At 36.2% G+C, this 21,672-nt stretch overlaps 2 protein-coding genes and 1 long non-coding RNA gene across 4 annotated transcripts; 2 read left to right on the top strand and 1 right to left on the bottom strand.

Annotated features, from left to right (window-relative positions):
• Window positions 1-2,789: 2,789 nt before the first annotated feature.
• On the top strand, window positions 2,790-7,922 carry LOC306870583 (alpha-ketoglutarate-dependent dioxygenase alkB homolog 6). Of its 2 annotated transcripts, XM_079417953.1 has the most exons (7): window positions 2,790-3,080; window positions 3,192-3,691; window positions 3,760-3,828; window positions 3,923-3,983; window positions 6,860-7,011; window positions 7,103-7,201; window positions 7,280-7,922. In XM_079417953.1, exons 2-7 carry the CDS (start codon window positions 3,638-3,640, stop codon window positions 7,547-7,549), a joined length of 705 nt encoding a protein of 234 aa, XP_079274079.1. In that variant the 5' UTR covers window positions 2,790-3,080; window positions 3,192-3,637; the 3' UTR covers window positions 7,550-7,922. The 2 variants fall into 2 exon arrangements, with proteins under 2 accessions (XP_079274079.1, XP_079274080.1); XM_079417954.1 differs by lacking the exon at window positions 2,790-3,080 and having other exon boundaries at window positions 3,348-3,691; window positions 3,802-3,828; window positions 7,280-7,872.
• A 668-nt stretch (window positions 7,923-8,590) lies between these two features.
• On the bottom strand, window positions 8,591-10,681 carry LOC306869299. The gene is made up of 3 exons (XR_013784159.1): window positions 10,589-10,681; window positions 9,778-9,864; window positions 8,591-9,626 (listed from the first exon to the last, which is right to left on the bottom strand). It is a non-coding gene; the product is annotated as an uncharacterized lncRNA (long non-coding RNA).
• A 78-nt stretch (window positions 10,682-10,759) lies between these two features.
• LOC306869682 (calpain small subunit 1-like) lies at window positions 10,760-21,622 on the top strand. Its single transcript, XM_079416542.1, has 11 exons — window positions 10,760-10,857; window positions 13,597-13,671; window positions 15,919-15,955; window positions 16,753-16,845; window positions 16,931-16,988; window positions 17,900-17,964; window positions 18,429-18,497; window positions 18,747-18,825; window positions 19,310-19,426; window positions 20,808-20,866; window positions 20,967-21,622. Exons 2-11 carry the CDS (start codon window positions 13,625-13,627, stop codon window positions 20,991-20,993), a joined length of 651 nt encoding a protein of 216 aa, XP_079272668.1. The 5' UTR covers window positions 10,760-10,857; window positions 13,597-13,624; the 3' UTR covers window positions 20,994-21,622.
• Window positions 21,623-21,672: the final 50 nt, after the last annotated feature.

The following is a 21,672-nucleotide window of genomic DNA, read 5'->3' as shown; positions in this document are numbered from 1 at the left end:
AACAAAAAGTAACTGCATTTAAGTGTACTTTATAAAAATAAAAAAAACTAGCCAATTATATTTGAAATAATTCATACTGAACAGAATTTCTGGCACAAAAAAGACAATAAACGTATGAACAATAGAGTGACACAACAAAAACATCCATATGTACATAGGCTAACTGAGGTGAAAACGGTACACAATACAGGGCCTCTAATCAGTTTTATTCTCTAATGCATCAGACTTTGAGAGAACACACCCTTATGAATGAACCGATTAACTATCATTTCAGAATTTTCAAACGAACCTTTAATAAGCATGCCGTTTAGGATTGAATTGAATTCACTAGAATAATTCAGACTTTACGAAAAAGAGGATCATTAATGATGAACGATGAACTTTCCAGCTCTTGATGACAGGCAGACAAGGACTGTTAAGTGAAAGCATTTGACCATACCCCCAGCTCTGACATTGTTAAAACACGCCAGTTAAAAATGATGGTAGTTAATTGCTCCCCAACACTAATTAAACTATAACTCTAGGCTGGTTGTACAGTGTATCAATTAAAGACTGGGTTTTATAACAAAGCTGTTCTTTTATCCTCTGCCTGTAAAATACTGCTTTTTTGTTTTGTTTAATTTTTAATAATAATAATTATTATTATTATTTATTGGTACCCTAGCCAATTTTTCTGGACAACTAAAATTAATTTAGAGGCCCAGGGTACCAATTCTGTGGGTAATAAAATCAATTGTTTTCTGTTGGTGTTTAGTAGCAGCACATTTCATTATAACAGACCCAAGGGCTCATTTTCTCTGCACAAGGCTCATGACAACTTATTAAATCCAATGTAAGATGAAAATAAAAGATCAAATGGAGGTTCTTTTACCATGAAGGTATCTAGTTAAGGATCCCAGTGTTTCCAGTCCTTTCGAACGCAAGGAATTCAGACTTCGAACATTATTACTTTAGCATTTGGATACATTAGGTCTCACAGCAGCATGTGTTTTGTGATAAGAAATGCATGCAAAAATGTCCACAATGCAGACAAAATGAATGTAACAGGTCGGTAGCCTAATGTCAGGGTGTGAGGGCTCAAACTCGCATACGCCGATGGGTTATTTTACCATGTCTTGTTTAATACAGGTCAGAGTGACTTCACAGGTCCCACAGGAGACAAGTACATCTTTTCTTTGCACACAACACCTCATTAAAAGCATGTCTTACTCACCCGATAAATCAGGCATCTGCTGTCTGTGACAGAAAAAGAGTGTAATGTTTCACAGACATGAATTTTTAAACTTGTTGCTATTTCAGCACCTGTATTGGAACATGGTTAATTGGTTGTCAAGATGCTGATGTTTTTTAAGATAAAAAAATATTTTCATTCTGCATATGTATTTTTGTGTGTTTGTTTGTTTTAAATTCTGCTTATCTGTGTTAAGATGTTTTTTTTATATATAAAGATTTTTGGAAACCGGAATCAGCAGCAAAAAAATCATTGTGTTGATTCCAAAACCATTTCTTATCCAGTCTTTTTATGTCTCTCTCCATCAATCTCTTTTATAGCGCACAGATATTGTTGCAAATTCAAAACAAGATGATTTTAAAATGTATGTTCAACCCTCCAAAGCTCTGAAAGGTGATGCCTTTGAAGGGAATATGACATAGGGATGATCACTTTTCCATGCCCTCGCGTTCTCGCCTTCATTCAATGTGTTGTAGCAGCTTTTAAATTCACTACTGTCCTAGATTTTATATGCTTACACAGAGGGTCCAGTATATTGGCAGTACTGCATATATTGATAAATTAAAACATGATTATTATCAGTAAAAAACATTAAGGCAACACTGAATATGCCACTATTTCACGATACTACTTCATTATAGTCACATTAGGATATCAAGTGACTTGTACAATGCAGCAGCAACCTCAGTGCAGCATCTTAAAATCTCTATTAGTATAGATATCTGTGATTATTTATGCAACACCAGTTAAACATGTAAAGCACAGTGCATAAGACCTCAACGATAACAGATTATTAATAATTAGAACACTACACAATGGTGCCATGAGCACTCCAGTTTCATCTGGACTGTTTAGTTACAAACATGATGCTGTGTCATCAGCATTCAAGGTCATCAGAATTGCATGAATGTCGACCGTTTGTGCACAATGCAATCCAGCCTTCCCCTTTTGAAATGGCTGTGTCTCGTCTAATCATTGGAGAAGGATGTACCGAAGTAATCTGTGAGATTACTGTTTGCTGCTTTCTCCTATAGAGGTGTCTGCTTTTCAAAGATAGTTGTAGGGGAGGATCTCATCATTAAATCATGTTGTCAAGGCGACAAGTTTGTGCGGAGAATGGCTTTGAGGAGAGTGTGTCTGAACACAGGCGTATTCCTGTCACATTTCATCACTATTTCTGCGTAACCTTGGCAACCCAAACTCCCCAAAAACTGCAACACTACAACCAGGTAAATACATATTACAACACTCACTCTAACTGCTTTGTCAGAATGATTCATAGCATCAGAAGAGTTGTACACTGTAGGCATTTCTAATGATGCATGAAGCTCTGAGAAGCATATCTGGCAACCCCATCAGTTAAAACATCAAATCACTGACACTGTGTTATTTTGCTGGAGTATACATTAAATATACATTTAAAAAGTGCATGTTGTTTATTATGCTTCACATTTTCATGTCGTGCTTCACAGTTGTTGGTCTTGCTCAGTTTATGCAAAACACACTGCAGTGGCCAGTATCAACATTTACATGTTGGGCTGTTTCTTTCTCTGCTTCCAGTGGTCAAGAGCGATGAAGGCGAATGCAGTCCCTCACTGTGCTCCTGAGTTGATGTTGTTAGCATTATCACACTTGATCAATAACTATTAATGAAGGAAACCATGGCTGATTCAAGATGTGGCTCTTGCTCTGCGTTGCCATGGAAACCAGAGCTGCAGCGCTGCAGGCACAAATTGGGAGTTGGAAGAAAAAGACGGGAAAGAGAGAAAAAAAGAGATAGAGAAGGAGGGGGTATTTCAGCTGGAACGGGGGAGGGAGGTAGTCCCTATAGTCAGAACCACAAACGCAGGTAGCCTATTTTATGATCCATTTACGACTTCACTTACAAGCAAAACATCTAATATTATAAATAAATGTATTTGATTTGGTAATTAAATAATTTTTTGTCTTCGGTCTTTAGGAGGCGTTCGTGTACTCTCTGCACATACATCATGGTCTGCTGCTGATCCAAATTATGCTTCATGCGTATTGCGTACATTCCTGACGATTCATTTCAATGGTCACAGCGCCCTCTTTAAATGTGCACTTCCGCTCCAAACCTGTAGACGGCGATGTTGAGTCACACGTGTCAGGACACGAGGACACGAGGAAACCACTTCATGTGAAACCATCGATATATATAGTGACAGTATATATATCTATGATGTGAAACACATCAATGAACAATCAGCAACAGTTCAGTGATTTAAAACTTAGATGCTACTGTAAATATTAATGAAGGACTTTTTTAAATTAAGTGTTAGACATAGAATGCTTGCTTAGAGACTTGTATGGATGTCCATTGTATGCGAGTGTCATGACCGTCAGTTTCTTGTATTGCCAATAAATCTGTGATGGTTGAATACGATGGCAAATCCATGTAACATTTCTGCTGACCTGGAAAAGTACATTGTGAAGGAGGTAAGATTTGTCATTTATTTTTTGAATGAACGCATATTATTGTTTTTAATTACATGTTTCATATTTAGGCTCCTCCAACTATTTATTATGTTCCAAATTTTATAACGGAGGCTGAGGAGGAGTATCTGTTGCAGCAGGTAGGACTTTTAAATGGCCCGGTTTGCCTGTAATGCTACTATCTACATACATGTGGGCAGTGGTTTATACATTGGCCCGTGTCTCTTTTGTAAGGTTTACAGAGCTCCTAAGCCCAAGTGGACACAGTTGTCAGGGAGGAGGCTACAGAATTGGGGTCAGTGATCAGGTTATATTTGACATAATGCAGATTAACTATGTGAAGTCTGATATAGTCAGATTTTTTTTTCTTTTCCCAATAGAACAGTTTATTATTGAACTTTTTATTTCAGTGACAATAATAATAAAGTTTAAAGGGATAGTTCACCCAAAAATAAAAATTCTGTCATTAATTACTCACCCTCATGTCATTCCAAACATATAAGTTCATCTATGGAACACTAATTAAGATATTTTTGATGAAGTCCAAGAGCTTTCTGACCTTGCATAGACAGAAATGCAACTACCACGTTCAAGGCCCAGAAAGGTAGTAAGGACATCGTTAAAATAGTACATGTGACATCAGTGGTTCAACCTTAATTTCATGATGCTACGAGAATCCTTTTTGTACGCAAAAACAAAAACAAAAAAAACAAGCAAAAATAATTTTATTTCAATAATTTTTTTTCTCTTGCATGTCACATTTGATGTGTGTGACACACGTGATGACACGTGTGTGCATTCATCTGCTTGCAAATAAGGCGCAGCGCATCGGCGTTTTATGTCAGACTGATGGTTCCTGTGTAGTTTTGTGATGGTGAGGAAATTTTCCCACTGGTTAATCGACGTGTGACAACATTGGTGATACCGGTGTCACCGTGGTGGGGGGTCGTTTGAGTTTTCCCTCTTTTCCTCGCTTTCCTTCGGTTTTAAATAGCTTGTAAAAGCTCTGTGCACATTTGACTTTCACTTTCAAATTAGCGGCATTTCGGCGTAAAGCAGTTGTTTGTCTTTAGGTCGCTTGAGTTTTCACTCTTTCCTTCACTGTCCTCCGCTTTGAAATAGCTTGTAAAAGCACTGTGCACATTTTACTTTCACTTTTAAATTAGCGGCAATTCGCCAACAATTGCTTGAATTCAAGCAACAACAAAATGCAACGTAGAACATATAACTTTTATTAACAAAACGAATAAAAATACAACATGCTATATGCCTAATATAAAATAACAAATAACTTACAAATTTTAAATAGGTAGGCCTATACAAAACTGAAAATCAGTAAAGACTGAGGAACAAATAATTATAAAACGTAGAACATTTATTAGCAAAACGATTAAGAAAGTTTGGAGGTACGGACTGCACACACCTTGATGTAAAATAATGGGAAAAAAATCACACAGTTTAAATAAAATATAAATCAGCAACTAGCCTACTGTGGAACCAAATAAATGAGAAACGAATGTAAAAAAAAAAGGCAGGTCAACAGGCTTTTCAAAATCCTAAATATTTTTTTAAAACGGGTGCTTTTACATTTCGTTTTGAAACTCTTCTGCCACCGTCTTGTCTGTCTCACCTCACTCTTCTTGTAAGTCAGCTCGACTCACTCTCCTCGCGTGATAAATGAAATCTGATCTGTGATGCGCGAGCAGCCACGTTCAGTTTGAATTGTTGTGTCTGTTCTCTAAACTGAACTAAATGATTTTTATTACTATTAAAAAAAATCAAAATGACGTGCCGCGGTGGACAAGTGACGTAACCGGTGTTGCGGCTTAACGGGTTAGTTCACCCTAAAATGAAAATGATGTCATTAATTACTCACCCTCATGTCGTTCCAAACCCGTAAGACCTTTGTTCATCTTCGGAACACAAATTAAGATATTTTTGATGAAATCGGAGAGCTATCTGACCCTCCTTAGACAGCAACGCAACTGAAATGTTCCCAGGTCCAGAAACGTAGTAAATGCATCAGTGAAACAGTCCACGTGACATCAGTGGCTCAGCTTCAGTTTTGCGACGCTACGAGAATACTTTTTTTGCGCAAAGAAAACAAAAATAACAATTTACTCAACCACTCTTCTCCCCCAAGTTACGCCTTCTGCCATTTTGAAGAGTACCCAAGTACGTATTTGACGCAATCAGCGTTGTTTACGTTCGGGGGAAAGCTGGTGCATGAAAGAAAGCTGCATATGAAGCATTGTTTACACTTAGGCGAAAGCGTGCATATGCATTGTGATACTCTCTAAAATGGCAGACGACGTAATTCGAGGGTTGAGTAAATTTTAGTTTTCTTTGCGCAAAAAAAAAAAAAAAAAGTATTCTCTTAGGGTCGCAAAACTGAAGCTGAGCCACTGATGTCACGTGGACATCAGTGATGTATTTACTACCTTTCTGGACCTGAGAACATTTCAGTTGCGTTGCTGTCTAAGGAGGGTCAGATAGCTCTCCGATTTCATCAAAAATATCTTAATTTGTGTTCCGAAGATGAACGAAGGTCGTACGGGTTTGGAACTACATGAAGGTGAGTAATTAATGACATAATTTTCATTTTAGGGTGAACTAACCCTTTAACACCGGTTTCACCGCCAACACCGTCTGTCGCAGGAAGCCTATTCCTGTGTCAGCAGCACCACACACATGTATCGTGGTACTATCGTGAACGTGTGTCGTGTCCCTACTACCTTTCTGAGTCTTGAATGTGGTAGTTGTGTTGCTGTCTATGCAGGGACAGAAAGCTCTCGGATTTCATCAAAAAAATTATTAATTTGTGTTCCGAAGATGAATGAAGGTCTTATGGGTTTGAAATGACATGAGGGTGAGTGAATGATGACAGAATTTTCATTTTTGGGTGAACTATCCCTTTAATGTTTTGTCTCATATTTGACGTGTCAGGCTTTTGTTAATCTTTGTCTATTTGATGGCATCAAAATGTTTGCCTGTTCATGTCTACTGGAAATATTTCTTCACAAATTATTTGTTTGAAGCTGTGGCCTGTATTCTTGTAGCTCTTTAATTCTTGACATAGATTCACTACTTCTCACTTTAACAAGAGTTCAGTGTAAGTAGCTGTGCTGGATGGGATATAAAAAAAAACATTTATTTATTTATTTTTCCCAGGTGGATTGCCAAATCCCAAAGGAATGCTAGCTGAGAAACTCCCTGATTGGCTTCTAAAGTTCACAGACAAAATATCAGCATTTGGAGCTTTTGCTGGAAAGACAGCTAATCATGTGCTTGTAAATGAATACAAGCCTGGGGAGGGAATTATGGTAAAGAGAGAGTGCATTACCTTTTAATTTCCTTTAGTTATAATTTTTAACACACCTATTTTCATTTTAACCTTCTTTCCCCCTTTCTCAGGCTCATGTGGATGGACCACTGTATCACCCCACAGTAACAACTATTAATCTGGGTTCTCATACACTTCTGGATTTCTACAAGCCTGTTTGTCAGACTCAGGTAGCAAACTCAGGTAAAAAATCAAACTATCAAACACAAGCGCACCAGTCTCTTAAAGTTCTCCTCCTCTCCCTGCAGTCTGAAATTCCTCAAACAGAAGAAAGACGCTACATGCTATCACTGTTGGTACAACGAAGAAGTCTGCTGATTCTCCAGGATGACATGTACAAGCTTTATCTGCACGGTATTCAGGGAGTTTGTGAGGATATTTTGTCAGAGCATGTGATGAATCTCTCATCAACAGGGGCTCAGGTGGGGGACACACTGCCCCGTAGCACCAGAGTCTCTCTTACCATTCGCCACGTTCCCAAAGTCATCCGGGCCAATTTGTTGCTTGGCAAGAAGTAACACATTCAGAGACCTACCTGAACTTTGAACCAGACAAACAGGTCATACATGTTTACACCCTCTAAGCAAAGTGTGAAACTGCAATACAATACATAAGTGTCTACAATATATTATTGTACACGCAGAGCATTGGTGTCTGTAAGGATATTTTACAGATACCTTACTGGGTGGCATGTAAGTGACAGTCTTTGAAATATTTGTCCTCTTTAAGCAAAATGGTCTGCAGGGTTGTCTAATCTTGTACAAACAGATCTACATTGAACATTTTAGCGAAAAGATAATAAATGGCTGTTTTGCAGCATGAATAAATTGCTGTATTTATGCACTGTTGTTGTAGTAATTTTTTTTAAATATACACATTTGTATAATCCTGTACCAGTCTGACATGCAAACTAGAACTCGTTGCTCAGGTGTTAAGTCTCCCCCTCCTAAAATTCTTGGAAATATGGGCAGGTCTTTTTCTACACTATTTGCGTACCGGTCTTATGGGGGTTGGTGGTTTCACCAAGTAGGGCTCGCTGCAGCCTGCGGTGGACATCCAACCCCGCCCACATTCAAGTGTGACGTCACAAGCCACGCAAATACAGTCACGCCCACGTTATGTCCGAAACCACGCCCTATCATATACGTCACTTCTTGTGATTCCCCGGGAAACCTGGAAGTAATGTTATGTCCAAGCAATTTACAGCGTTTCGGGGATCTAAATAAAATAATGTTGCCTTTCGTTTTACTAATACATTTTCTTATTTTTTTAAAGGATGTCTAGACTAAAATAGCACAACTTAAATCTTAATATATTTAATATGTCTAATGTAGAAGCTGATTTCTCATCACAACAGCCTGTAAAACACTTGCATTAGTTGATTAAATTAGGCTAATTGTAATAAAAAACCTCTACACCTTACCTTATTCATATATGTAATGAGATAAATTCTCATTTATTACTATTGATTTTAAACTACCTAAGACACCTTTTAGATTTATCAAATTTAAAGGGGACAATTAGATTTTGTTATTGTTAAAGTCACAACACATTGTTATAATTTATAATTGTCATTTAATTTTCTAAAGATGTGTTCCACTTATCAATTGTTAACATTTGAATGATATGATTGACAGTTCTCCATATGCAGTAGTCTGCACATACATATACTAAATAGAGATTGCTTGCTTTGATAGATTATAACAAGTAACACGGCATTGACATTCAGGCCTTGTTCATCAACAAAACTTCATAAGAAATGTGTCCAGGTCCTCCACATATTTAAAGATGAATAAACAGACATCCCTTGCTGCTTTGGTATTTTTATATTTATTATTTTACAAATATAATTAAATTAAAAAATTTGCAAAAATATATGTTCTATAAGAGATAAGTTCCAACTATCATAAATGAACAGCCGAATGATCAGATAAACAGTTCTTGAAATGCAGTATACATACATAAGCTACATACCTTGCCTTGTTAAGATTATTCACAGAAACATGACATGGACTTTCAAGCCTTGTTCAGCAAGACAATTTGATATGAATGTGTCCAGCTCCTCCGGATACTCAATCAGAATATTGTATTGTACAGAGAATGTGAATAGATGTATGATATATTAAATCAAAAACATAGGTATAATAAATATGAGTATGGATAGTTTAGTATTGCACATGTTTAATTGCACAGTGGGGAGAACTTTTAACTGTTTGTGAGGTAGATTGCCTGAGGAAAGACTCTGTTCCTCTGTCTGGTCATTCTGGTGCTCTGGTGACCGATTCAACGATGGCGGAGAAGAACTGTTTCAGCAGCTCCTGTAGCAGGTTGAACTTCCTCAGCTGGCGAAGAAAGTACAACCTCTGCTGGGCCTTTTTTCACAATGGAATCTATGTGATTGTCCCACTTCAGGTCCCGAGAGATGAATAAAAAGACATCTCTTGCTTCATCCGATTAGACCCCAGGTAGTCTTTGATGGCATTTTGTTGATTTTTACTGTCCATCTGGAGTAAGGCAGGCCCTTTCACCTCACGGTGACTCTGTATCCAGCACAACACTGCTTACAAACTTCCACTTTATGTCCTCTTGGTACTCCTGTTAAAAATACAGAATATGTGTGTGTTGGTCCACTAAATATTTGTCATACTAAATAGTATTTACCTCATCATTTTGCATACAAGAATATTTATGATTTTAAACCACAAAAATAATCACTACAGTATCTAGAGAAATGCTCCCTCCATACCTTTCTTTACTGTTGAAACAGCAGCAGGAACCCCTCATTACAGCAGAACTGCTCTGCATCAGGCTAGGAACAAAAATGCGTAGAATGCTGTAAAACATGACAAACAAAGATTGACAATAATTATGTGATCTTTCCATTAATATAGAATAATGCAAAGATAATTTGTCACAAACAACAGAGTTATTCATAGTGAAATGATGTGGTTGCTCAACCAAGTTACTTTGCAAGGGTACTGTGATCAGTGTATATCATTAAAAATATCATATGTATATGAGTGAGTGTTTTGTGTGTGTGTGTGGGGGGGGGGGGTGGTAAGTACATATGTGACGAGAGTCGGTGAGATGAGTGTTATAAAAAAATGCACATTCAGTCAACATTCCTTATATGTTGTAAGAATCAGTGCACTGATTTTTTTATGACATAAAATGAACTCTAACTGAATGTGCAATTTTTTTTAATAACCCTTTTTTTTAATAGCTACATAACACTCTTACCTACTCATATATCCCTCTCACATATGTATTTACCTCTCCACACACACATGATATTTTTAATGACACTGATCACAGAACCCTTGCACAGTATCTTGAGGAACCACATCATTTCACTGTCTTGCTGGATAACACACACACACACAAACAAACATGCATATTTATATGTGAGTGATATCTAAGTAATAACGTGCCTGTGTACAGTTCAAAACACATAAGCATGCTGAACTGTTGTTTACACATGCACACAAAAGACGCACACATTCAAGTTGTCAACGTTTTAAGTTTTCGTAAAGACCAAAGATGTTTTTGTTACTTACCAACACAGCAAACTTCTTTTTAGCGGTTTGCAAACAATTAGACTTATCTTCTTATCGATGCTTTTTCCTGTTTCAAAATAATAAGAATGTGACGTATTTGGACACAGGCGTGGCTTGTGAGGTGACGCGTGGATGTGGGCGGGGTTGGATGTCCACCGCAGGCTGCATTACGTCGTTTGCGTAAGTTATTTTGGAATCCCCGTATCCTGTCAGATGCGCACTGCACTGCCGTGTGACAGACAGTTTACATTACCTTCCGCTGCTAACTGGTGAGTTTAATTTTACTACAACCTTAACAGCGAGATAAAATGTATCTTTACACATGTAGTAGCAAACATATTGTCCGGTAAATTCATGTTATGTTCGATATTTCCTTGTTTAATGTGGAGTCATGACGGGTAACGTTAGCTGGTTTAGCGTGTTAGCATGTTTTACTCGCATCCAAATTTAGTTAAGCATCTAATAATACATTCATGCTTGATTGCTCTGATTATTACTTAAATGCCAACAATTTTTTAAGAGGACTAACAAATACTGGTATATGGAGAAGATTTCTGCTGACAAAACCAACAGTCAGCAAGATAATTAACTTGCGCCTTATAAAGTTAACTTAGTTCATATTTAAAGCGATCCGAAAAGTTGAAAACGCCCCTGAATTAAGTTACCCACATACACTCTCAATCTGTTGCAAACGGTTATCTAAGACTAGGAGTATTTTAATGCCAGTATATACATGCTTCTATTTGAACCTGTGTGAGTTTTTTTTCTTCTTCTGCGGTTTAATTAGTGGGTGGTGGATGGATGGGGACATATTTGTAGTAGGTGTGTCCGCATTGAGTCAACACTTAGATGATTGACATTCGCAACCCCCAGTGTGCTCACATTTTTGTATTAAACCTTTCAAAACACGTGACATTTTAATATTGATTGTGTTGCTAAAATATGTGTATTCATTGATTTAAGGTCGGTTTGGTGCAGTTATGCTCCCTTCACGTGCTTTCGGACATTTCCTATTTCCCACTTATGCTTGTCGTGTTCAAGTGCTTTAATGTCGGAAAGAATAAAATGTAGCATCCCATTGGTTGACAATCATATAAACATTCACCGCGCTATACATACCGTTTGCTGACAATTCTGGAATTTCGGTCAAAAAAATGCTTACTTCACTGCTTATAAAACATATAATATTCTTCGAATGATTGTTCATATCTAGCCTATAATTACATTACTTTAGCGACAAGACAAAGGATGTAGTTGTTGTGAGAACAGCATTGACAGCAGCAGTGGTTGTCCCCTCCACCATGTTTTCCGCCCAACTCGGAAACTCTGGTATCAAAATGATTTCCAAATTTCCCAGTAGTGGCCCAAATACGATTTGAGAGGCCGTTCACGTCCAATTTCCGATTAGGAAACTCGTATTTACAATAATTTCGATACCATAGTATGTGTGTATATACATACGCACATACATACATACACACACACACACACACACACATATATATATATATATATATATATATATATATATATATATATATATATATATATATACAGAGATCAAAATTAGAGAACAATCCATAAATCCTTGAGTTTATCTGAAATACTGTTAATCTTCATCACTCAAAATGTAAAGGAATATTAGCTGTAGGTATACCACTGTTCTACTAACATGTTTTACAAAATAACCAAAGCAATTCAAAACTTTTATTTTGTGGAAAACACAGTGATCAAAATTAGAGAACAGTAACCACTGTAGCACAAAAGATGATTGCAATTAAAATTTGTTATGGGAGTTACAGCTGTTAACTTCAGCACATCTGCAGCCACCAGGACATCACACTGCGCTGGTGTGAGCTTGATCCTCTCCTCTTCCACTCTCTTTCATAGTTTGGTAGCTGTAGTGGGTTTCTTAGCCATAACTTTGTTGCCAGAGAATTTTAATCGGGTTTAGATCAGGACTCTGGGCCTGCCATTTCATTATTTCAGTGTTCATAGATTCAAGGGACTGCTTTACTCATTTTGTAGTGTAACAGCAAGCACTGTCTTGCATGAAAATTGCAGGATGATTGTTAGATGCTTGCAGGAAAGGAACTGCATGTTGCTGCAGGAGGTTCTGATAAACATTTGCATTCAATCTGCCATGTAGCTGTATGAGAAAACATTCCCCAAAGCATGACACTTCCTCCTCCACCTTTCACTGACTTCTTTGACACCTAATATAATGTATCCTATCTGACCCAAATAAATTAAACTTGCTCTCATCACTAAAGTGAACGAACCACAACATGCTCCTCAGTCAATCCTTTTGATTCTTTCTGCAGATGAGTGGCATTGTCACTGCAGAGTGCACTTTTAGTCCGACTTATTTTAAACAGATCCTTACCCTGTTCATCTTTCAACTGGTGAGCAATTCCAGCTGCAGTGTTGAACCGATTGCCTATTGAGAGTCTCTCCATTATCCTGTCCTCTTATGCATTTGTATTATGTGGACGACCGGCCTTTTTGGGGGACTTGAATTAATTAGTCACTGTAAAGCTGCAATATTTGAGAAATCACAGATTTAGAATGACCAGCTTCTCATACAATGACTGAAAGGGTCATCCCCTATGGCCTTCATCTGGACAACCTCCTGTCACAGAGTTTGTCACCTTAGAGCAGCCCGCAATCTTGCAAATTCAGTGAAAATTAGAGGAATGCTGCCAGTTAAATACGGTTTGTCATATAATTAAGGAAATTAGCACCAGGTACCAGATTAACACCAATAACTTGGAGGTATCTGTAAGTGTTCTCTAATTTTGATCAGAGTTCTTTTTTAAATATCTTATGAAGGTGTTTTATACTGTACTTCATAATATGCTGAAAAAACAGCCCTTCTGCTCCGGTTAGGATAACTTCAGATAAGACTTAGCAGTGACCTTGAAATTTAGAAAACTGTAGGTAGGTCTAATTTTGATTTCCACTGTGTGTGTGTTGTATAACAGTTCTATCTCTCTTCTTCCTTTTAGGTAGTGACTGAACCATTTGTGTCACAAGATGTTTCTAGCCAAGAAACTTATTGGAGGCATTATAGATGTGGTCAGGTGAGGCAATATTTCACTACAGACTCTTTCTCTTTCTTCTTCAGTACATAAGCCAGTTTATATTACACTGCCATAGGGCTGCACGATTAATCAAATGCACATCTTGTCAGTAAAGCCAGTTCTGGGATTAGTAGTAAATCTCCATCAACTTCTTTCAGTTGGAGCAGTATTTACTACACAGAGCCATAGTTCTCTGACAAGCTACGCAGAAAATCGCAGACAATATAATTGTACGATTATGAAATAGAAGAAATTGTTTAGGGCTGCAACTAACGATTATTTTGATAATCGATTAGTTGGCCGATTATTTTGTCGATAAGGATATGACCGTAAACTGAAAGTTTTTGCGTTGAGGATGCATACTCATCTCATCTGTCAAAGCGCCTGACAAGGCAAGCCATTATACTATGCATTAGCTGAAAGCTTAAAATAAATAATTCTCATGTTTTAGGCAGCTTGGATCACATAATTCTCCCGCAGCATCTCATTCTGTTTCCTGCACTATTGCACTATTTTTTAGATGCATTTTGTCCATAGAAATGCATTATTCAGAGCTTTAATTTGACGCGACCAGCTGAAGTTGTACATGCAGTACTAATCGATAATGAGAATTGTTGTCGATGATTTTCATTATCAATAATAATCTTTTTTTATCGGTTATTTGTTGGCAGCCCTAAAATCATTTGCGGTAATGACAACTGTTTGCGTCGCTTCTCCGTGAACTACGCCTCTGTGTAGTAAATGCTGCTCCATCTTAAAGCATGTGAAAATACCACATTTAATCATATATGTTTTTACTCCAAACTCACTTCATAACATCAGGCGAGAGTTGGAAATAAATCCTTCTGTGAGATGATGTGGCTTCTTACACAGAATAAGGCACACAACGTATTATTTCATAGTATTCTAAACAGTGATAAAGGCTATGTCGATTAGCATTGCATTATAGATTTACTTTATTATAATGAAAAGAACTATGTTGCCATAATCGTGTGTTTATTAGTCACGTTGAATCAATGAAAGCAGTTAAATCTTCTGTTTATTCAGCTGCAGCGATTTCTTCTGTGGGGCGTATTTGGAGTTTCCGCGCGAGAGGCGCCCTTTGACCTTCAGATGGAGATTTACTACTGATCACAGAACCGTGCTTCACTGAAAGATACGCACGACAATCGCAGCTTCTGTTTAATCACGATTTCGATTTCATTTTGACTTATCGTGCAGCCCTATACTGCCATTTTAATTCATATGTGCTTTTTGTGGGATTGTAGTTTATTCCTTCTTAAAATATTTTAAGGACACAGTCATGTAACTTTCTTTATCCTGATTTTTTCCCCCCGATTTTAATTTTAATTTTATTTTTTCGCTTCAAATCAAAGGTTGTACAGTTGCGATTCATTGCAGAGCTTGTTGGTTTGGTTTGTGGTTTAGAAACTCTGTATTGAAGAATTGTTTAAAATCCATTTAATCCATAGAAAATGCATGGGAATCAAGGCCCTTTAAAAAGTGAATGGTCACTGTTGCATTGAGCCCCATTTCATTTTAATAATAATTTATAATTATATAATATATAATATTTGAGAAATTTTAAATAATTTGAAAATTTTTAAAAATAAATGTGTAAAATAAACTTATTTATACTTTAGATAACTTCTTGATTCTGTTATCCTATTACAGTATTTTCCACAAATAAAGAAATTATTAAAAATATATAAATTAAAAGGAAGTAAACCCTGTAACCAACAAGGCAGGTAATCTGGAAAGTTTGTGTGCATTGGTAATCTTTTTTTTTTTTTTTTTTCCTTTTTCAACTAAAGCCAAGGTAGCACTCATTTTACATACAAGTACACAGTGAAAATGACATGAATATGATAGTGGGCAAATGCGCAGCATAGTACGGACTAGACAGACTTCAGTCCGTATTAGACAGAACTGTTAAACGATGAGAGCAAACAATGAAAAGGGAGAACGTGAGCACTGTAAGCTCAGCCCCTGCCATTCTCAGCACCGTCAAAATAAATGTCTCGAACATATTGGCCAAACAGACAAACTTATCGGCCGATGCCGATATTTGAAAAATGCCAAATATCAGCTGGTATATCGGTTGACCACTAGTTGTAGTGGTGTTATATGTTTATTCGTGAGATGTTAATACTAAACCAGAGTGTACTTATACAGCTGTGACTTCTTGTGTATGTGAGTGAAGTTGATATGAAAGCATAATTTTGCCTTCTTATCTTGTTTCCACAGCAATATTGACCCTGGCCAGTTTGTGCCTTCAGATCCTGTGAGTAACAGGAGCTCTCAGTGTAGTGTTATACATAAGTGTGTCTGATGCTTGTTGTCAGTCATCTCTGACCCGTTTCAGAAAAGAGCCAATGTGTACACTCAATATAGTTTATCTGCATTATTGATGCAGAATTCCTTTATTTCTTTGAATTCTTTGAAAAGTGAATAATTAATGGAAAGGAATATATGGGCCCATAGTTTTGCCACTCAGTAATCATTTGGAATATTTACTCAATTAAAATTATCAATAAAAAAAATTGATAAATGAATTGAAAAATCAATCAAACAATCAATTATCAGCATGTAAATATATAATAAATTAAAATATTTTTTTACATCTATTTTTTAATAAAAAATGTAGATGAATAATTCAAAATGCATATTATATTAAAATACAAATAATAATAATAATAATAATTATTATTATTATTATTATTATTATTATTAGACATACAAATTTACTAATTACTGATATAGAAATAATGATTAAACAATGAAATTGTTTGTTGATAAACTGATAATGGGGATAATGTTTCAATAAGTAAAGCAAACTGCAAAACATTCATGGAAGTAATGTCTGTATCTTAAAGATGCTGTAGAGTAAAGCACATTCTGTCCATTATGCCAACTAGAGAGTCACTGGATTGCTTAGTCAAAATATGAGTGATCGAGAGTTCTTGCAACACTAAGAATATTTGCATTAGGGATGTGCTTATACAGTCAGTGGATTTTTTCATGTGTTGAGAGAAAATGATGTGCATTTGAAATGCTGATATTATTGCCATCCCTCCCCAGCCCCCACCCCGCAGACCGCTGGCTTATGCTGAGGCCAATGAGTCTGAAGAAGAGAAGCAGTTCCGCAGAGTGTTCCAGCAGCTCGCTGGAGATGTTAGTATTCGACAAACAAATATTCATATAGACACCAATCCGTACATTAAACACTGGCTATCATAAACATTTCCTTTGGTTTCAGGACATGGAAGTAAGCGCCAATGAACTGATGAATATCCTCAACAAAATCATTTCCAAACGTGAGTGGTATATGTGTGTATGTGCTCGATACCAAAAATTCAGAGAATCTGCCGATACCAATATCGATCCAATTCCTAAATCAGTGTTGAATTTTTATACCTCAATGTGTGTTGACCTGATCATGACTTTTTTTGTTTCACACAATCTACTAAATATAGACAACTTTATTGTAAAGAAAAACAACAAATGAATGCATATATAATTATAATCTATGACAAAAATACCATTATAAACTAGGTTAGTGGATAATTCAGTAGCAAAAGTTACTCTAGAAAAATCATGAGTGCACAATTTTATAAAATCTAAAATTAGTGGGAAAAAACATTTAACAAAAACAAATAAAAGTGAATACATGTAGGACTAAATCTAAAATAATAGTGTAAAATTATATGCATTGCTCTTTGTATTGTTGTACAAATACATTCATAAATATATACACTGTAAAATTAAAGTATTATGATATGAAAGGCTCCAACTACAGAGCGGCACAAAGCGCTTATGCGCATCCCGTGCGCAGAATGATGCTCTTGAAGCAGCACAGAATGCTCCGCATAGAAAGGTCAATTCAAAGCACAATGTGGATGACAGACAGCCGCAGCAGAGAGAAGAGTTCACGTGAACTTGACTTCAATATTCATCTGTAATATTGTAACGGCTTCAGAACACTTGAAATATAGTGCACAAAAGTTTTATAATATGTTTGTGGCTTTTTGAGGCTGTTTGAGGCTTAACAATAACATAGAATCGTATACGCACAATATCGGATTTGGATCGGTCTCGTCTGAAAAATGCCAGTATCGGAGCCGATACTGATAGTGAATATCGGATCAGCGCACCCCTAGTATGTGTGTGTAGCCTGATGTCTGCTGCTATATGATGGTGATTCTCTCTGCCCTTTGTGTTATTGCAGATGGTGATCTGAAGACAGATGGCTTTACCATCGAGTCATGTAGAAGTATGGTGGCTGTCATGGATGTATCCTGCCTCATTTGATCTGAACACTTGTTCTAATACAAACCAACAAAGCTGGAGTTTGCTTTTTTCACAGTAATTTTAGTAGAAAATCTATTACAACAATTCTGGTGAATACTGATAAGGCGATAAATATTGTCATGGCGGATAACCTGTAAATGGCTGTATAATTTAAATTAAAATTGAACATAAAATCAGCCATTTTAGATCAGAGGTGTCTAAAGGGCCAATGTCCTGCATAGGAGTACCTGGAAGTTTCCAGTCAGTCTGAAGACATCCTATTTTAGATGCTACGAGTCAATTTAGGCAACACAACATTATAATGTACAGTATGAAAGCTAGATATTAAGTGACATCTAATGTAATATAAATTAACCAATGGATATCCAGTATTGACCAATACCATAAGTCTTTGAGGCTGATGTTGAGATTGTTTGATGGTGTTTGATCTTAACGCTGTGCTTCAGAGTGACAGCACAGGTAAACTGGGCTTCCATGAGTTTAAACACCTCTGGAACAATATCAAGAAATGGCAGGTGAGTAGAAGATGTAACATCACAGCTGAAAGATTTGCCTTTGTGTGATTTTGAAGTAGAGTTTTGATTTACTAAGCTGTGTATTTGTTAGTTGCTGTGTTTTGGTCTATTCATATTGCTGATTAAAGAGTTACACGTTTTGCTATGACTGTACAACAGAAACTCTCTATTAAGACTAAATAGATTAATGACTGAAACAGTGAGACATCAGGATAACCCAGTTAACATAATAAGCTGTCTGTTTTATAGGGAGTTTATAAGAGTTATGACAGCGATCGCTCAGGAACTATTGGAGCAGATGAGCTTCCAGCTGCCTTCAGAGCTGCAGGTAAACACCCATTGTGCATCACATTATCACCATCTGTACTGGTGACATTAATAAATCTCAAATAATAATGCATTCAAATAATGTATTCAACGCTGGTAATTCACCGCTGACAAGATGGACTTTTAATATAACTTGGCTGTCTGTGCTGTAGAAATTATGCCATATGACTAGAGAAAAAACAGAAAGAGCTGTGGTGATATCTTACCAAAATAATTCAAGAAACCACAATGCACAACCATGGGTGGTGATACAAAAATCTAGTTTTAACAGTAGTCCTGGAACTGTCAAAAGTCTGCAGACTTTACCTGAAATATAAGGAGATCTGGGTATAAGTAACATGGAGAAAGAGTACGCAATATTCGTTTACATATGACATTATAATAACACAAAGCAGGTTGACAATTAATTGTATGTGCATTGTGGTGATCACATTTGAACTTAGTTAATTCTCTAAATCATTTTCTGTCTCTTGTAACTCTGACAGGTTTCCCTTTGAATGATCAGCTCTTTCAGATGATTATTCGCCGGTATAGCGATGAGAGTGGAAACATGGATTTTGACAATTACATTGGCTGCCTTGTGAGACTTGATGCCATGTGTCGTAAGTTGATTCTAGAAAGTTTTAATAAAGGAAAAAATATAATTTTGTTTATAGTTTTAGCAGAGTGAATTAGTTTCTTTCTTTAGTACAAATAAAGTAGAGTGAGGAAAGAAAATGCAGAGGAAATAAGGGAGTAACAGGATCTGGAAATGTATACGCTGACTTCTATCTTGTTTTCTTTCATCTAAAAGATGGCAGTGTAGTATCCATTTAAATAAAATGACAGCTACAGTGTTAACTTAATGTTCACTCTTAAGCTATGCAGGCGCTTTATATAAGTTTTGTGCCCTTTAGTCCGTGTCTGCTTTGAAGCCATGTGCTAGTGTACAGCTGGAGTTGAATGATGACTCAGCACACACAAGCACTTCAAGTGTTTGTCCAATAAAATGCTTTCTAAATTGAGCATTCCCCCTCCCCCAATGCCACATGTCTCTGACTAGCAATGGACCCTTTTTACAAGACTGTGATGACGTGCTTCATCAGCATCGTAAATCCTTGAAAGTTTTATATATATATATATATATATATATATATATATATATATATATATATATATATATATATATACACTATATATAACACTATAATTTGTATTATCACGTTTGTATCAAATTACATAACTAGTTGGCGGCACTAATCCGAGGTTGTTTCTAATTGGGTTGGCATCTATGGGAGAGATGGTAAATTTGACATCGTTCACTCTTCTGACTGCAGTTATCAGTCTCTCAATTTTTTTACTTTTATTGAAAGACATGAAAACTCTATCGTTGAGTTTTATTTTGCTATTAGTGCAAATGGGAATGCAAAAAATATAATTGTGGTACTCTCCCATTCACTACTCTTCAAGTTAACCTAACTATGACAACTTCTGCTGCTGAGAAACCCAGAAATGTGAAAAAGGTCCATAGCAAGTATCAAAACTCTCTGGTGTAACCTAAAAGCTATTGGAACATGTCAAAACAAGAAAGAAAACATTGTTTGTTAATCCATTTTCATGAATTTTTAAGAGCAGCTTTGAAGAATTGAGGGTATTTTGTCAAATTTACTCAATTCAATTAGTTCTTGCTCCCCCTGCAGGCTTTGGGAACTTTTATGATTATGATTGTCAATTAAAGAGATAACATTTATGAGGTCTAAAAATCCAGTAATTTTGTAGTTAGATGTTTTAAAAAATTGTTGTTTTAGACTTTGGGATGTCTCTTTGGATCTGAAAGTTAAAGTGTGTTTGCGTAGTGTATATGTATAAACTATCTTTAAAAGCTTTGGAAAAATTTTATTTTAAGCCTTTTAGTTGTGTCAGTAAATTTATACAGAATAAATGGAATTATTCTTTAATTGATGAAGCATTAAAATATTGACTCATGTCATATGTTGACACCAGGTGCCTTCAAGACTCTCGACAAAGACAATGATGGCACAATCAAGGTCAATGTTCAGGAGGTAAGAAAATGTTGACATTCTACATTCTAGTATCAAATTTACTGAGGATAAAATGTTCTGTAATATGGAATTATAAAATAAACTCTGTGTCTCTTCACAGTGGCTGCAGCTGACTATGTACTCTTGAGCGATGCGAAGGCCTGCAATCAGTTCAGTGCTTATATGCAATAATGACTTTATGCTTTACACTGCTCTCTCTCTCTCTCTCTCTCTCTCTCTCTCTCGTTTCTCACACAGTATAGCACTAATTCCAGAGAAACACCAGCATGGAGCTGGTCAACCACTGGGGTTATGTGGGTCATTCACTATGCCATTTTTTTTCTCTATAAGTTTTACTTTTTACATTTTTTTTAAGTGCGTTTAGCCCATTAAAAACTAACCAAAGAAAGAAAATTACAATAATTTTGTCATAGGAAATTAACAAATATGCTCTAATGAAGAGTCTAGGTGCAGTCACAAATATGCAAAACTGTATTACATATTCATGTCAGTTGGTGCCATTTGTGCATGAAGCCAATGAGAGATAGAAGGGGTAAAAAAATGCCACGAATTCATTGTGAAAATCTGGTGTCAAATGCAATTTTATATTAAATTTAAAGTGATAAACTTGTCTGTGTTTTTCATCAATTTGATTGATTAATTTGATGATCAAAGATGTATGTTTTGTTGCAGTAATATTTTTTTCATTGTTTTGATATTATATATCCAGCATATATTTAATTCCAATAGCTATAAATAAAACCTAAATGTATTCATAAAAACGCGATTTTTTTTAGCTAATGGGCTATTACCGTCAGTTTTAGTTA

This window comes from Barbus barbus (genome assembly GCF_936440315.1).
Source record: "Barbus barbus genome assembly, chromosome: 5".
NCBI classification, from domain to species: domain Eukaryota; kingdom Metazoa; phylum Chordata; class Actinopteri; order Cypriniformes; family Cyprinidae; genus Barbus; species Barbus barbus.
Note: the sequence above shows the minus strand (reverse complement) of the source record. Positions and strands in the feature narration are given on the sequence as shown.

What these genes read in the sequence shown, in the direction of transcription:
- LOC306869682 (XM_079416542.1), top strand. Translation starts at nt 13,625, where the DNA reads ATGTTTCTAGCCAAGAAACTTATTGGAGGCATTATAGATGTGGTCAG. An exon ending in GGCATTATAGATGTGGTCAG is followed by an intron (nt 13,672 to 15,918) that starts GTGAGGCAATAT and finishes TTGTTTCCACAG; the next exon opens with CAATATTGACCCTGGCCAGT. An exon ending in TCAAGGTCAATGTTCAGGAG is followed by an intron (nt 20,867 to 20,966) that starts GTAAGAAAATGT and finishes GTCTCTTCACAG; the next exon opens with TGGCTGCAGCTGACTATGTA.
- LOC306870583 (XM_079417953.1), top strand. Translation starts at nt 3,638, where the DNA reads ATGGCAAATCCATGTAACATTTCTGCTGACCTGGAAAAGTACATTGTG. An exon ending in AGGAGTATCTGTTGCAGCAG is followed by an intron (nt 3,829 to 3,922) that starts GTAGGACTTTTA and finishes CTCTTTTGTAAG; the next exon opens with GTTTACAGAGCTCCTAAGCC. An exon ending in GAGGAGGCTACAGAATTGGG is followed by an intron (nt 3,984 to 6,859) that starts GTCAGTGATCAG and finishes TATTTTTCCCAG; the next exon opens with GTGGATTGCCAAATCCCAAA.